This window comes from Glandiceps talaboti, chromosome 4 (genome assembly GCF_964340395.1).
Source record: "Glandiceps talaboti chromosome 4, keGlaTala1.1, whole genome shotgun sequence".
In the NCBI taxonomy this organism is placed as follows: domain Eukaryota; kingdom Metazoa; phylum Hemichordata; class Enteropneusta; family Spengelidae; genus Glandiceps; species Glandiceps talaboti.
In genome coordinates, this window is record NC_135552.1 from 12,538,362 (window position 1) to 12,553,510 (window position 15,149).

The 15,149-nt window shown below is 34.6% G+C and overlaps 2 protein-coding genes across 2 annotated transcripts in view; both read left to right on the forward strand.

Annotated features, from left to right (window-relative positions):
• The first annotated feature begins 1,228 nt into the window (after window positions 1-1,228).
• On the forward strand, window positions 1,229-3,976 carry LOC144433497 (uncharacterized). Its single transcript, XM_078121801.1, has 4 exons — window positions 1,229-1,349; window positions 2,204-2,278; window positions 3,184-3,258; window positions 3,675-3,976. The coding sequence occupies exons 1-4, from the start codon at window positions 1,261-1,263 to the stop codon at window positions 3,742-3,744; spliced, it is 309 nt and encodes a 102-aa protein (XP_077977927.1). The 5' UTR covers window positions 1,229-1,260; the 3' UTR covers window positions 3,745-3,976.
• Window positions 3,977-9,586: 5,610 nt separating this feature from the next.
• Window positions 9,587-15,149, forward strand: part of LOC144434170 (uncharacterized) — a 61,699-nt gene continuing 56,136 nt past the window's right edge. Inside the window, exons 1-2 of the mRNA XM_078122624.1 lie at window positions 9,587-9,651; window positions 9,966-10,153. Of these exons, the coding sequence (XP_077978750.1) occupies window positions 10,122-10,153 (32 nt within the window). The 5' untranslated portion in view covers window positions 9,587-9,651; window positions 9,966-10,121. The remainder of the gene's footprint in view (window positions 9,652-9,965; window positions 10,154-15,149) is intronic.

Sequence of the window (15,149 nt, forward strand, 5' to 3'; positions counted from 1 at the left end):
GGTAAGTCAATATTATCAATACACAGGCGTTCGGAACTACAGTAGTCGCGCTTGTCAGGCAGGAGACACTGCATAAAAAAATTCTGGTTTTTATTTTGAATCGATTTTATTCCTTTTAATCAGTAAACTGGACCTTTAGCTTTAGGACATAACATTAATAAATCTTACCATTATTAATATGTGACGACATAACTGCAATAATTGTAGCGTCTTGCTGCGGTTTTGAGGTTTTTTTTCGTCTGTTTTGGTGACTTTTTAAGTTTTAGCTTTAACCTAACCGTTAGGTGCGGGTTAAACACTAAAACTTAAAAAAGTCACCAAAACAGACGAAAAAACCATCAAAACCGCAACAAGACGCTACAATTATTACAGCTAGTGACGACAGAACATTTTCACGGCAAAGTAGCCACTGCGTACCGTGTACGGAGTGCCTGTGGGGTAAGAGCTTAGAGTGCTTGTTTGGTGGTGGGGTGCCACGGTTGGAGGATTTTAGGGGAAAAAAACATTTCCTGTAGGGTGGAGAATAATTTGAAGAAAAAAATATGTTGTGATTTGCTAAAATATGCCTACGGTAGACTCGTTCGAATACAATATCGTTACATGATATAGTCTAGCTAGTCAAAGTCGAACGTTACTCTATGAAATTTTTAATTTTTTAAAATCCATCAACAGCCACTCTCACAGTCATTAACATCATGTCTTTTGTTAATAAATGACAAAGTTCTAACGAATAACAGCCCCCCCCCATAAAGTTATTGTTTATTATGAAATGCAATTGTCCAAATATGGTATATTTATACACTGATTGGATGAACAACTTCTGAGGTGATTGAGATGACTTTGACCATACTGTTCTAGTGAGGACAGTATAGTCATAACTAGTACAGTTGGCATAATAAAAGTTTAGTTTAAACATGATATAGGCACATAATAAAAGTTTAGTTTAAACATGATATAGGCACATAATAAAAGTTTAGTTTAAACATGATATAGGCACATAATAAAAGTTTAGAGGGTCTGTGGTGTGACTCTATGGCAATATGATTATATAAGCAGAGAAGAATTGGGGGTATAATGAGTGAAGTAACCCACAATCCTTGATTTTTACAGAGAGAGACACACACAAACACATACATCATGTACTTACAAACCAAGTGGCTAAAGAAGGCATGGATAATATACAAACTGACCCATGGTTATCCATACTCTGTTTCCTTAGGTCTAATGTTTTCCACTAAATGTCATTTACCACATGAAGGAATGGAGGGAGGGCATTTCCATTGCCCCCATTGCCTGAGGCACCTCCGTAGACGAATAGACACCGTCAAACACATCGAGAAATGCTCACGGTTTGTATAAAATTTTTCCACCTTAAAACACAATGAAATTATCCAACTTTGTTTTTTGCAATCAAAAGACGCATGCATTTCCCCCTATGTAATTTTTTGCTACATATAATTGTATCTGTATGAGAAAGCAAGTACATTATTCTATTGTCAGGGATTTCAGTGACTGTTACCCTTCACACCCCGTTATGTAATCATTTGTGCTACAGTTACAATTGGCATTATTTTTGGTGCAAAAACCCTAAAAATTCTTCTTTTCCAAAACTACTGCATCTATTGAGCTGAAATTTGGTAGGTGACCTTAGATGACCAGGTCATAAATATGCAAATGAGGTCACAATTTGTGTTTTTAATAAAAATCTTCTTGAAAACTATGTAGCCTATTTAGCTGAAATTTGGTATGAAGGTGCAGGGACGAACAAATTATTTTGTGAATTAGTGGTCCCAGGTCCTGCTAATGTGAAATACACACAAAATGTATTAAATCTTGCCTATGAAGCTATATATTCAGACGACTTTTTAACATAGTTATTAACAGTAAGGAACTGGTCCAACAGACCAGACAAGGTAAAATTTGTGTGGTCCGCCCAAAAAAATCGCTAGTTCCGGACCCAGGACCAGTGGATTTGTTCACCCCTGAGGTGTCAATGGTTGTATTAACACCTTCATAATCTAATTTTATTCATGAGAATGTGACACTGGAGCTCTATTGATCATAGATCGCTTGTTAGTTCATGCCTTTATAATTCAGACACTTCACAAATGAATTGTTTTATATAAATAACGACAGATATTTACCTGAAATTGACTTAGCTGTCTTTTTGTATTAATAACATTTGTGGATATTTTCCATACAGCAATGCCCCAGTTGAAGAGCAGACTGTCAGTGTGAATACAGGTGATGAGAACACAACTAGGAATGATGCACACAGGCAAGTATACAAAACCTTTTACTGGAGAAGCATGTTAAGACTGATTTTGTAATCCCATGAATTCAATAGGAAATTTCATCTTTCTTGAGTGGACAGAGCTGAGGGTGGATACTAATGTTACTAACTTGTCTGTGAGGCTGTCTGGCTGTTCATTAAAGATTGCTATGTATGTACTGTACTGACTGTAGAATGTTTGTATTTGTGCTGGCATATGTGATTCATGTTCACATTGTATTGGTTCACATAATGTTACATCTAACATGGGCCATGTGACAAACTAGTTTGAAGCTCGTGGCTGAATGGTCTTGTGAATGATTTAGTCCCTAAGCAGTGCAGTTGTGAGTGTGGATTTAAATTCTGGTACTGCTATAGTCAAATGTCGTATTTGTAATGTCATTTTTTTTTGCATTCATTCAGTCTAGAAATGTAATTTGCACCAACCATAACTTGCGCGTTTTCTTAAATGAATTAATTTGTAAATATATCTTCTTTATTACCAACTTATTAAATTTTACATTTGTAGACAAAATAAAATAATACATGTTTTGAGGTAGCTAAAAGGAGACCAGAAAAATAGCTACTTGCTAATCAAGTCTGTCTCCATAGACACTGTACATAAAATTTATAAATAAATACATGACAAAGTATAAAGAGGGCAGTGAAAAAAACACACTAAATATCTATGAAAATATATACATTGTACATCAACATGAGTTGCAGTATATTCACATCAGGTGAAGAAAATCTTTTAGTGAGTTACGAAAAACATTCCTTGATGATTTGGACCTAACATCAAGAGGTAAGTTGTTACTACAGTGTATAGCTCCTGTGTATGACATTACAAATAATGACAAGGATTTATGAAAAATTTAGGTAATCTGTTAACATCTGTTTTTTCCTTACAGCAATGCCCCAGTTGTAGAGCAGACTGTCAGTGTGAATACAGGTGATGAGAACACAACAGGGAATGATGCACACAGGCAAGTATACAAAACCCTTTACTGAAGCATATTAAGGCTGATTTTTGTCATGTTTGGCTTTTGGTTCATTTTCCCTGGAAAATTCTTTTTCAGCACCCATAAATCATGCAATTTCTGTTGTTGTTCTCAAATTTCCAAGGCTGTTGATTCTTTTGTCTACATTATGAAGCTTGTAAAGTTCAGTTTTCATCTCTCTCTCTCTCTCTCTCTCTCTCTTGAATACCCGATACAGAATTCAACAAATTTATTTGAGTGTGTACAATACCAATTAATATACATGCATTGTTTTCATTTGTTAACATGTATGTTTGTCTATGTGTTTTATAAATTGTCCCACTTTTATGCATTTTCATTCATTTTGTTATCTACAGTGTCTGCGATGATATTTTTCAACTTTTTTTAACTTCCTTTTTCAGTGATCCAATTTTTGATAGAGTCCTACAGAAAAGGAGGTGCCCAGTATGTGACAGTCTAATATTGATATAATAGTCTAATATGGTATTGTAAGTAGCTCCAGGCTGGGGATGGTCTCGGAGAAAATATTAATGTAATACTCTAATATCGTATTATAAGTATCTCAAGGCTGGGGACAGTCTTAGAAAATGTTTGCTCATTTCAATACATCTCAACTAGGCTAAATGAAAATTTAGTACCTATGAATCTCCAAAGTTCTTTAATTGCTCAGTTTTATGCTGGAGTTTTTGCTTATAGGTATTGAAACAGGTAGATGTTGGAGTTGAGCGAATTCTGTCAAAGTGGGTCAGTAGAAGACAAAATACATTCTTACTACAATGTGATTTCTATGACAATCTTAGAGTTGTATATGTGATATCTTTAACAGAGTCTGGTACTCTGTCAGACCAAGATAAGTAGAAGTTTCTTTTTACAGTACATTTTGTGAAAAAACACCGAAATTAAAAGGACCTTAGGACGAAAGACAGGTTGTACAGACCTAGCTGTTAATTTCCATGTTCATTTACCAATTTTACATCCTTTGTGTTCATTTCATCAGTTTGTTTGTATTATATATTTTTATCTCAACACTGTGTGAGAAGAGCCTTTGGCTCAACAGTCTCAAGTTTAAATAAAGTTTAATAATAAAAATATTAATATCACGGGTGCAGCAGTTATTAAGAGAAAATTCGATGAAATGGAACCCTCTGTTAGAAATACTTCATGAGAAGACACTTCATAATAGAAAAATTGTTTTGCTGCCAACCTTATTAAAAGCTGATTGATGTAGCAAAAATATTCCGCCGAATGTTAAATCATAAATATTCGTGAACTTCACAAAGGTAAAAGTAATATGTGGTGAACTGGGTTGAATGAACAATTACTTAAATAATTCAGTCACTATTGATTTATTTAGTTAATTATTTATCTGCTGTTATAATTTGAGGTGATTCAGTAATAAGTATAATTTAATTTTGCCTTACCATACATTCATGAATATGCATATATGTTGTATATCTTTTCCGTCACATAATCTGAGCAAATGTGATTGGTTTTTAAAGTAATTTTTTTTTTAAAGATTTGATAACATTTTATGTGAAACAGTCCAAAAATTTGTAGTTTTCCACATTCAAACAGGTGAGTTGAAAAGCATTCAACTCGCCAAGATATCTCTTTCTCCCAATTCATGCTTACTTTTGTACAAACAAATACCCCTTGGGAGAAAGAGGATTAACCATCATCAAACTAGAGTAAATACTACTAGAAAAGTGACCAGTAACTCAGCACAATATTCTCATTCAGAATTCTACTTTATTTGTGTAAGCTCTTATGCATCTGTTTTATGTTAATGTATCAACAATATTTAATAACAAAAATACATTTACTACACACGTGATATTTTGTGAAAGTGAAACTGAAGCTTTCGTCCACACCACTTGAAACATCACTTGAACATCAGAGTAGTGAAAAAGTTCATGTGTGGAAAAAAAACCTTTCACAAAATCACTTTTCCTTTCACAAAATATCAACCATGTGCAGAGTTTAAAGAGTTACCGAGGTTCTCTTTGATCACAGAAAATCATATGTAAGTTGGTTGCAGTAATCAAAACAAGTGTATGAAAGGCAGAAATAAAGCCTTACTGGATTTTTCCTTTGATGTCATAGGATAAAAATATTGTTTCCAATTCTCGGTACCTGAAATAGAATATTACTGCCTAGGCACCTCATAAAAATAATGAATATTTAGTTTCTTGGTTGACACCATATCTTCAACTCCACACACTTTACTACAGCCTAGGCACGTGTGAGAATAAGTCGGCCTTCTTGTTCTATTTTGACCCTCTAGCATGAGGTAAAAAACTATTGCCAGTACTGAGAATTGAAGCATTCCTGTAAGTGAAGGGAGAAATCACTTCTTACGGATAGTCACACTTTACATGCATTTCCTTCCTGAAAATAATCTGCTACCGACTGGAGTGATTGACACCATTCACCTAAAACTTGCTGATCAGCATTTCATTATTTTAAAAACAAGTACCAACAATACAGTTATCCTTCATAGCATCATGTTCTGACTCATAGACATTGTTAACTCTTTTCCAAAGACATGTTCATGGAGTTTACAACACCTCTTGTAAATATCTGCATATAAAGTGTTACTTATTATTGGTACCGCTTCAGTATCCGCATTTCCATCACCTTCTGGTGACACTATAGTACTTTTAGTTTGTTGTATGTCACTTTGTACTTCCCCATCACCTTCTTGCATAATTGTTTTTCCATGAGAAGTCACTTTAGATTGAACAGAATCAGGAACTTCTTGCAATTTACTAAGCTGTCCAGACTCTGTGACTTCATCAACATTCTGAGTAAGTGGTTCAAGTTGGTCTGAAGTACCAGTAAACTTAAAACTTTGCTGCTCTTCTTTGTACATTTTCTCTAAAGATTCAACACTAGCCAGCAATGTTTTTATCTCTTGAATCTCATCTACAGAAAGTCCTTTATCATCTTGGAGTTGATGGTAAGATTGAAGGGCACTAATGAAGAAAAACATACATAAATCACAGATCACATACATATCAAGGTATATCCTGCATAAAAATCAGAATTTGCACACTAATAATGTTACAGTTACTACAGTTACATGAAAAGTGAACTTTTAATAATTAGTTTTGCAAAAATTGACTCAATAGGTCTTTATTTGAAATTCTGCTATGAAACCACAGACAATCAACACAACGAGATTAAGCATACCTTCCTCTGTGAGGAGATACATCAATGATCACTGTCTGTGAGGTCAAAACCAAACCTTTCTATGGTTCCCAAAATATCAACTAGCTAGATACCGTCTATCAACCCCTTGCCTTTGTGTTTTAGTGTTTGTGTATGTCAGGATTTTTATTTGTTTGTTTCTTGTCCTTTTTATTTGCACCATTTTTTGTAGATGTTGCATATTTTTCCTATTTATTTACACTATGTACATGTAAAGATTCCAAATTTGGTGTGAATGATGATTGACAAGTTTGCAGCCATACAAAATAAGTATAATTTATGGATTTATTAATTATTTTTTAAATGATTCTGTACAACAGAGATAATTGTGTCTTCTTGATGAAGAATCAACGTCAGTTTTTACTCATTCCTACAAAAAAACTCCCAAACATATCAAAAGACAAATACAGAATAAAATGATATCTCACCTCAAAATTCCTTTAAGGTATGATATTTGTCTAAATTTCGGAACATTTTGACTGTAGCCATCATCAAAACCTTGTTGCAGCGTCTCTTCCTCTCCTTTTGCTAGTCCATCTCTGTAACCATCCTATGTGAAGGAATGTATAAAATTGTACAAAGTAAACATTAACTATATAGCAAAACTACATAATTTGTGAGTACCAGTGTGGCATAGTCAAGGTGTTCATATGTACATGTAGTGCTTACAGTGTTCTCTGAGGTAGTACATTCACAAGGGAAACAATACATGGGTAATAATATGACAGAACCAGATGACGTGTGAGTGTGCCAGTGTGGTTGGTTGAATACATTTTGTAAGTATGAGAAACTATTTTCAATTCCATTTCTTATAGCTAGAGTTACACAGGTGATGTGAAATCATGAAATGATATTATAATATATCCACAAAATTTCTGCTAATTTAAAGTATATTCATCATAGGATATTGGTATTTTCTTTAGGGAGAATATTAAGCATAACTTTGATAAATACTGTAATATTAGTATTTCTGTTTTGAAAACAATTCTTACTGGTTAATAGAAATATAGTTAATGTGAGTGAGCTCTGAATCTTCCCCACTGACATTAGTTGTACTTTGTGTATGCTGGCACATAGATGTGGATGAACATATTTTTGTAGCTGTATTCGCAATAAATCAGTTTTAGGGCTGCAACCAAAACAGCGCCCTCAACGGCAACCACGATTTGATCCTGTTTGAGTACTGCTGATGGGTATTATTGACAACTGATTAACATGTGCAATGTCTAATTTATTGATATTTTAACTACTTTCAGTGAATATATTGTGGTTGCCTGATCAAAAAATGATACTTCAATTACAACTAGTACAGTTTTAAAATGTTAGTAAATTCAAAACTGAGTTTGGCTCATGAATATTCATTGTGCAACTTGAATACTGTAATACACTATTTCTGCTGGCTTCACCACAATAGTATGTTACACAAAACCAAACCACACTACACCACACCAAACCCCACACCACTATTACAGCTGCAATGGAGATTGTATGTCTTTTATGCCAATACAGGTACAGGTAAGTGTATTAATACCCATATACCTATATGTACAAAATAGTTGTGATGTACTTTCTTCTAGTACTGTATCCATCCTTGTGGTGATGTTCATAAATGTCCACTTTCTTTTCAGACCAAGACAAGTATGGAGTAAGTTTTGGAAAAGAAAAGTCCTTAGTTATTATTTAATGGAACTGGCAGTTTATTTTCCAATACAATGAGTCTGCAAAATATCAACATATACCATAGAAATGAATTTTAAAAATGTGTAAATAAAAGCCAGACTTTTTAACTACTTTATGATTCTGTGAGAAATGTTGGTGAAAATGGCCACACTATACAACTTATCTACATATTTGGGGCAAAACAGGAACCAACAATTTTAAAAAATAGTGTTAATGGCATTGTGCATAACTGATATTGAAATTAGCTGTTATCACAGCTGGATTTCCCTCTTCATATGTACCATAGACCCTCCACTATGTATGTACTGCAGAACGCCAAAGTTTTTCAGTAAACTTATTAAAGGTGATTGCGTGTCTTTTATGCTTTGGACGTTGTCATTAATTTAGTTGTAGGGACATAAAGAACTTTGTTTTGGCTGCTGAGTCTGGTATTGCAGGATGGTACATTATTGATCCTCTGATTGAGGTGTCACTGTCAAGTTGTTGAGTGTGTTAAATAACTGGTTCTGTACTAGCTGCAATAATTGTAGCGTCTTGCTGTGGTTTTGAGGGTTGTTTCGTCTGTTTTGGTGACTTTTTAAGTTTTAGTGTTTAACCCGCACCGTTTGGTGAGGGCTATTTTTAACAATTTTTGTTTACGGCTATCTTAGCTAATAGCTAAAATCTGGCTCTCTTCACTCATACATGTAGATGTACGTACGTACTTCTACAAATTAACGTTGAGTCGTCTGCTATAGTATAGGCTGTGACATTGACAATCTTCGACATTGGCCGACCTTTAGATATCTACCTTTGTTCGTGATCGAACCATCCTCTTCCATTCAACATTCTCGAGAACCCTAGCATTGGCATCATTCGAATCGGACGAATCGGAATCATACATCTTTGTAAAGCTTCTGCCCACGAACGACCCTCGTCGATATCATTTGCTAGCAGCTGAACCCGGTGGCAGCCATTTTATAACCTCGTTCAAAACATTTATATCAAGTCAAGTAAATGTGGTTTTATAACTTTGTGGGTTTATGGATTTTTCATATTTTATTTGTATATATGAATAAGTGTATTGCTTTACTGTGTCCTTCATGAGATTCAAACCTTCCTTGTTCAAAGAAATAGTTTCCTATAAGGTTTGAAATTCTGTGTCTGTTTAAAAGGTGTGTTTGACTCATTACATGTACTTTCTGGAAAATTAAGATAAATTCACAACTGTAAAATACGGGTTCGAAGTAAAGATATATATTAATGTTTTAAATATTTCTCTATTTGTATGGTTATTTATTTATATATTTGTAGTATGTTTATTTTTTAAAATTTATTTGGGGAATGGGTATCTTGAAACTATATTGATCACGTGACCATAGGGTGTAATGGCGACCTTCGAACTGAGCTAAGAGTTCATTGTGATCACGGCAAACAGAGGAAAAATTCTCCATAATTGTCCCCCTGTCGTTATATATTTCTCCGATATAGATTCACATTTGCATTGGCGTAAGTAGAACAATGATTCACTCAACTTCCAACTGGTGTTTTGTTGAAGACTAGCTCGCTTTCGGTAGCTAATTACTGCAAGTGTTAACTGGATAGAAGTTAGTCGCAGTGGGATTAACGTTACAGACAGATCCGCTCCGCTCCTGTGAACTCCCCGGCGTTTCCGTTGATATTTTTTATCAGTGAATATATCAGGTATTATTGGTCTGGCGGAAAAGAAGGTGTAATTTGGCGTGAGATCTGTTTGTCCTACATGTATATATATCGTCTCGTTATATATTTTCGTGAAATAACGGTCGTGTTTTATGCTGCAGGTTTTGAACGGATCGGACAGTACAGTGTAACAACGACAGGATGACAGGTTGACAACTCGCCTAAAGCACAAAGCAAATGTATTTTGTGGAGTGAACTCTTGTGACGCCCTATGTATTTCAAGACTGGGGGAATCCTTGCGTCGCGATCAGCTAAATATGGACGGTGATGTCCGAACAGGGTTACCTATGTAAGTATTTGATTATCATTTACAGCACTTCCTAAAAAAGAGTTATCGCCGTCGGTTGGGATTTCACTTTGTTGACAACCCCTCCCCACTCGACGTCACGAACGGGAGTCATAGATCCGCGGGGTAATGTAGTAACATTTGTCATCCTAACACACGAGACATTTGGTATGTAATGCCAGCATATCTAATGCATTTTTATACATGATTATCATTTTCTAACAGTTACAAGTACCGGTACAATCATATGATGTTGAATTTGTCTGCCGACAGTGATGTGGCAGCAACCTGACAGGTATTCAGAGTGTAGTCACAGAATATCAAATCCTCTGTTTTTAGGTGTTATATATATACAACTATACAACACTCTTACAGACGGGCATAGGTTGAATTACACTCAGTTATACTGTCTGCCCATGGCCCTGGGTGTTGTGGCTCTGGTCTATCTTACAATACTACTGAAACTATAAAAGTGAGGGTGTTTTAACAAACGAACCAGTCAAAAAAAAGAGAAGATTCTTACATATGTCAATGCACACCTGAGATTATAGATTAATCTTGTTAATAAACCAGGGTGTAAAAAACAGGGATCTGAAATGTCAATTTTTATGAGTAAAAGTCATATTTAAAAATGGAATTTGGCAGTAATTTATACTGACATGTACAGGTAACAAATCATGATCCAATGCAGGTGGATTTTTGTAAATGCCTGCATTCAGCAGGTGACATTTTAAATTCACTGGTATTATAAAAATAAAGGGTGAATTTCCACTTTACCTGCATTTCACTGACAAATTTTGAAGCCCACTGGCATATTGGCTATTTGATACTGGGGAATCTTTATATTTGCAAATGAGCTATATGAACACTGTCATTGATTCAACACCACTGGTGATAATAATTCAACAGATAAACACATAGCATTTGCCACAGTGAATGTTGATAAGAGTTAAAAGTTCACTATATTACTTTACTTTGTTCCTAATATTAAATTTTAGGAACATTTTGCTCCTGGTTTTTATATTTTAGGAGCAATTTGTTTTCAAAATTCAGGAGCAAATTGATCCTAAGAAATCTTGCTCAAAGAGTTAACTTCCTAGGCAGGTAACCACAAAAATGTACATACTACTAGAACAAAGTATTTGTAAATATTACTTGATTGTCATTCAATTTGCACAGTAGCACCCTTGTTAACCAAGTATACAGCCTTGAAGTTGACACTGGGTGCATTCACCTTCCATTTGAAACATAATCTTGCAGTCTTTTGTCATGTAAATAGGAGTTGAACTGACTTGAAGGGTCAGTACCTTGGGATACCTTGGGTGTGTCCATTTCATTTGAAAGACACAGGTTGAACAATAACGTTGGTGTTTACATAATCCTCTCTGTCTCCCAACTCAATCTTATTAACTATTCCCAACCTACTCTAGTACCTATACAGTAACAGTTATGATTTACACCTCCACTCACAATTTTATTAGAGACCATGTTGGCCTCCAGACTGTTCCCAACCAAACAGCACATGAATTAAATATGAAATATATTGTACTATTAGATTGAAATAGTAATATATTTTGTTTGTGCCATACGAAATTCATAGCTAGTAGTGATATTTTACTTGTAAGGGACAATCGCACCGTGTCACACAAGCTCAACAAGCGAACTTCGTTCATTTAGGGGGTAGGGGTCTGGTGTTAGTGCAGTTGCTGAGCTTCATTTCCACTTCTAACCAAGTTTCAAAAAAGTACATGCCTTCAGTGATAAAAACTTCATAAGGTTGGAACTTCATGTTTACCATCATGTTTTTTACATTACATCGATCATAGTAGTGACCTCTACAACTTCCATAATGGTTTACATCATATATAAGCATGTGATGTCACACTTATGAATGTTCGTTTAGGGGAGGGGAGTGTTTTTTGTCCTAAACGAATGATCTTCATTTATTCAGCTTGTGCATGCAACGTCATGCAATTGTCCCTAATGGTGCCAAAATATTGATTATTTCAGGTGATAACATTTAACCTTCACATGTTGATTTTCCATACATTGTAAACGATTAACATAAGTTGACAAGCAGTATGCCAGGTCTAAACCTATTTTATGACATGCTACTGACGGACAACAGCTTCTTGTGACCACCAGATTTTAGTGATCCCCAGTCCCTTATTGTGAGGTGATCCACAGTTTCTATCATTTTTGACCCACAATAAAATATTTTGTTATTCATTAAAGGGCATATACTGTGGATAAAGCAAGACTAGGAGACACATGCTACTGTCTTCATTGGATGATGTGAAATGAACAAAATGAATTGAATTTCTATCTCTTTATTTTGAAAACCCTAACTTCATTTTGGAAATCAGACAAAAATGAATGGACTACCCATTACATGGTATAGTTTGTCAGGATTAGTTAGGGCCAATTAGTATGCATGTGATGTATTCCTATTGATTGCCTGTAGTGACATTATTTATCATAAATAAATTGAGAAATATTCAGTTTACAGTCGAAAGCATTCAGCTTGTCAAATTATGTTGTGTATATTGGATAAATTTCTAATTCTCATGAGAAATATTCAAATAACATGCATGACTTAGCTCCCATATAGACAACAACTGTAATGATCATAGTATACTGAATATCCCTGTAGGCAGTAGTTTACCATATATTCTAATGTCTGAGTCATGATTTCAGTCTTTGAGTTTGTTTCGGCAATTCTCCTAGATAGTTGTTGAAGTGAAGTGTATATGAAGAAAGCAGGTTGGCATGGAAGTGGATAGAAGGATTGATGAGGAGTAATTGACAAAACAGATAGCCAACCTTTTATCCTCTTCTTTTATGTATAATAGCTTTTACATGTACATGTTGGTTAGTCGTCAAGTGATTCAATTTCCTAAGACCCCAGGCTATACACTATTTCCTAGACTCCTAGACAAAACCGTACACCTTTTACCAGTGATAGACAAATTTATAGCAATTACATAGGTTATGGATATTTAAATCTAGGCCAGCATTCGATAAAGGAGGCCCTTGGGATATGTAATTTATCATTAATTTTTGTCCAATTTCCAATCAAATTTCAATGTTCTATATTATGTCAAATAGTAATTGGGATAGTTCTCAAAGGATTTTTATTTGTACTGTTGTAGGTTTATTTGTCTATACAGTGTACACACAGATTACTGTACCGTGGGGAGACCAACTGAACAAATGAGAAAAAAAAACTAAATTTATAATATTAATCTCATTCAATGATTCAAACTTTTGTATGAAATATATCCTTATAAGGGAGTACATCTTGAAAACAACTGCTTTTGTGTTTCAAAGATATTTCTAAAAGTTCCAACCTACAGTTCTCAATGCACAATATTATTCCAAAGTGGTGACAAGATATATAGATGGATGGCAGAGAAAAAGTGTCAATCATTAACAATGTATATAGATAATCAAATATTACATCTAATAATGGGTACATCTTCTGTCTTCCACTGTTTCCAGTTATTTGTTCTGTGGGGGAAAGATTAAACAACTTGCATGATTTCATGACTGTAGATGTAGCTTGTCATTTGTGTAGTAGGTTCATATACACTGTACACATGTATCAATAAATATACATACGGTACGTGTATGTGACCTTTGGAAATCTCCCTAAGTAACAGAGGAATCTAAACTAATCTTTTGGTGTCACATGTTACATTTGCATCATGTTACAGGCAGCTGGTTATAGGCAGGACTCATTGGGTTGTATCATATCGGATCATCTTACTTCAGAATTATGTACGATTCAGGCTAATATGTATACCTGGCAATAATTTTCTATCTTTTTTTTTCAACTAAGAAAAATTGTTGAATAAACAATATGTAACTTTTGCTGCAAGTTTTGTAACGGTATGACCCATATAGATAAGCCAGCAGTGACATGACATGTGCTTATCACTAAATTTCTCATACAGTATTTTTGCAACCTTGACCAACAATGTAGAACAAACAAATTTCATATTACACAGATTTGATTATTTCATCACTGAATGCATTGTCAATTCAACTTTATAATAAGGCCTCATTCCTGTACAGATGTACATGTACATGTATACAGCTTGTAATCTGAACTAAAATCTGATCTACGTATATGTATACAAACTTAAGGTGCAAATGCATATGAAGCCAATACATAGAAATATTCAAGTACATGTAAGCTTAGCTCTGTGAGTATTTATAATTTTACATTATTATGTGTTATGTATGACCACAGACTTCATTAGTTTCATTCTAACTCTATTCTGCTCTTGTGTATGTTTATGACAATTCAAACTTTAACCAAAGATAAAGTATTATTTATAGCTTGTGATACATGAATGGTTTAGGTACATGTATGCAATCAGATCTCAATACCCAACAGGTGGTTTTGTTTATTTTCTCTGAACAGAGTGATATATTTTACATTCCATACACTGATACAGGGTACACACCCATCGCCTTAAATTTTGTCAGAATTATCAAGAGTGCTACACCATCTAGCAGAAAGGAATAGAATAATGCTTCAAAATAGATTTTAAAGAAGGTAATAGTCTAATACTAAATTTCAAGATTAGAGATAGCTATGTGTTCTTATCAGTGGTGGTGGTGGTTGTGTGTCATTTTTGGCTCAGATGGTGCAATGCTTATTTATGGTGACCCAGTTCTACCTTTTTGAGGAATACTTTAGCAGTACATGTATGTGGCATTGTACCTGAGCTAGAACTGTACGTCAAATAACAATGGTACATGTACATATATCTATTGCCCAGGCAGTGAAGTGTAAGAGGCTTTTACATAACAACTGTGCTTGGCTTTGTTATAAAGTGCATACAAACATACCAGTAAGGTAAAAATGACAAAAGACTTGCTTGTTACAGATTGTGAGCTGTAAATCTGAATATGGCTCATTGTACAGTTGCATGCAGGTTGTTTCAATAAGGGTCAGTTTTCTATTTGTCGGATATCCGTCACATGACCA

Excerpts from the sequence above, each read along its gene's own strand:
- LOC144433497 (XM_078121801.1), top strand. The coding sequence starts at position 1,261 with ATGGAGGGAGGGCATTTCCATTGCCCCCATTGCCTGAGGCACCTCCGT. Across the intron at positions 1,350-2,203 it reads CACATCGAGAAATGCTCACG|CAATGCCCCAGTTGAAGAGC; the intron begins GTTTGTATAAAA and ends TTTTCCATACAG. Across the intron at positions 3,259-3,674 it reads ACAGGGAATGATGCACACAG|TGATCCAATTTTTGATAGAG; the intron begins GCAAGTATACAA and ends TTCCTTTTTCAG.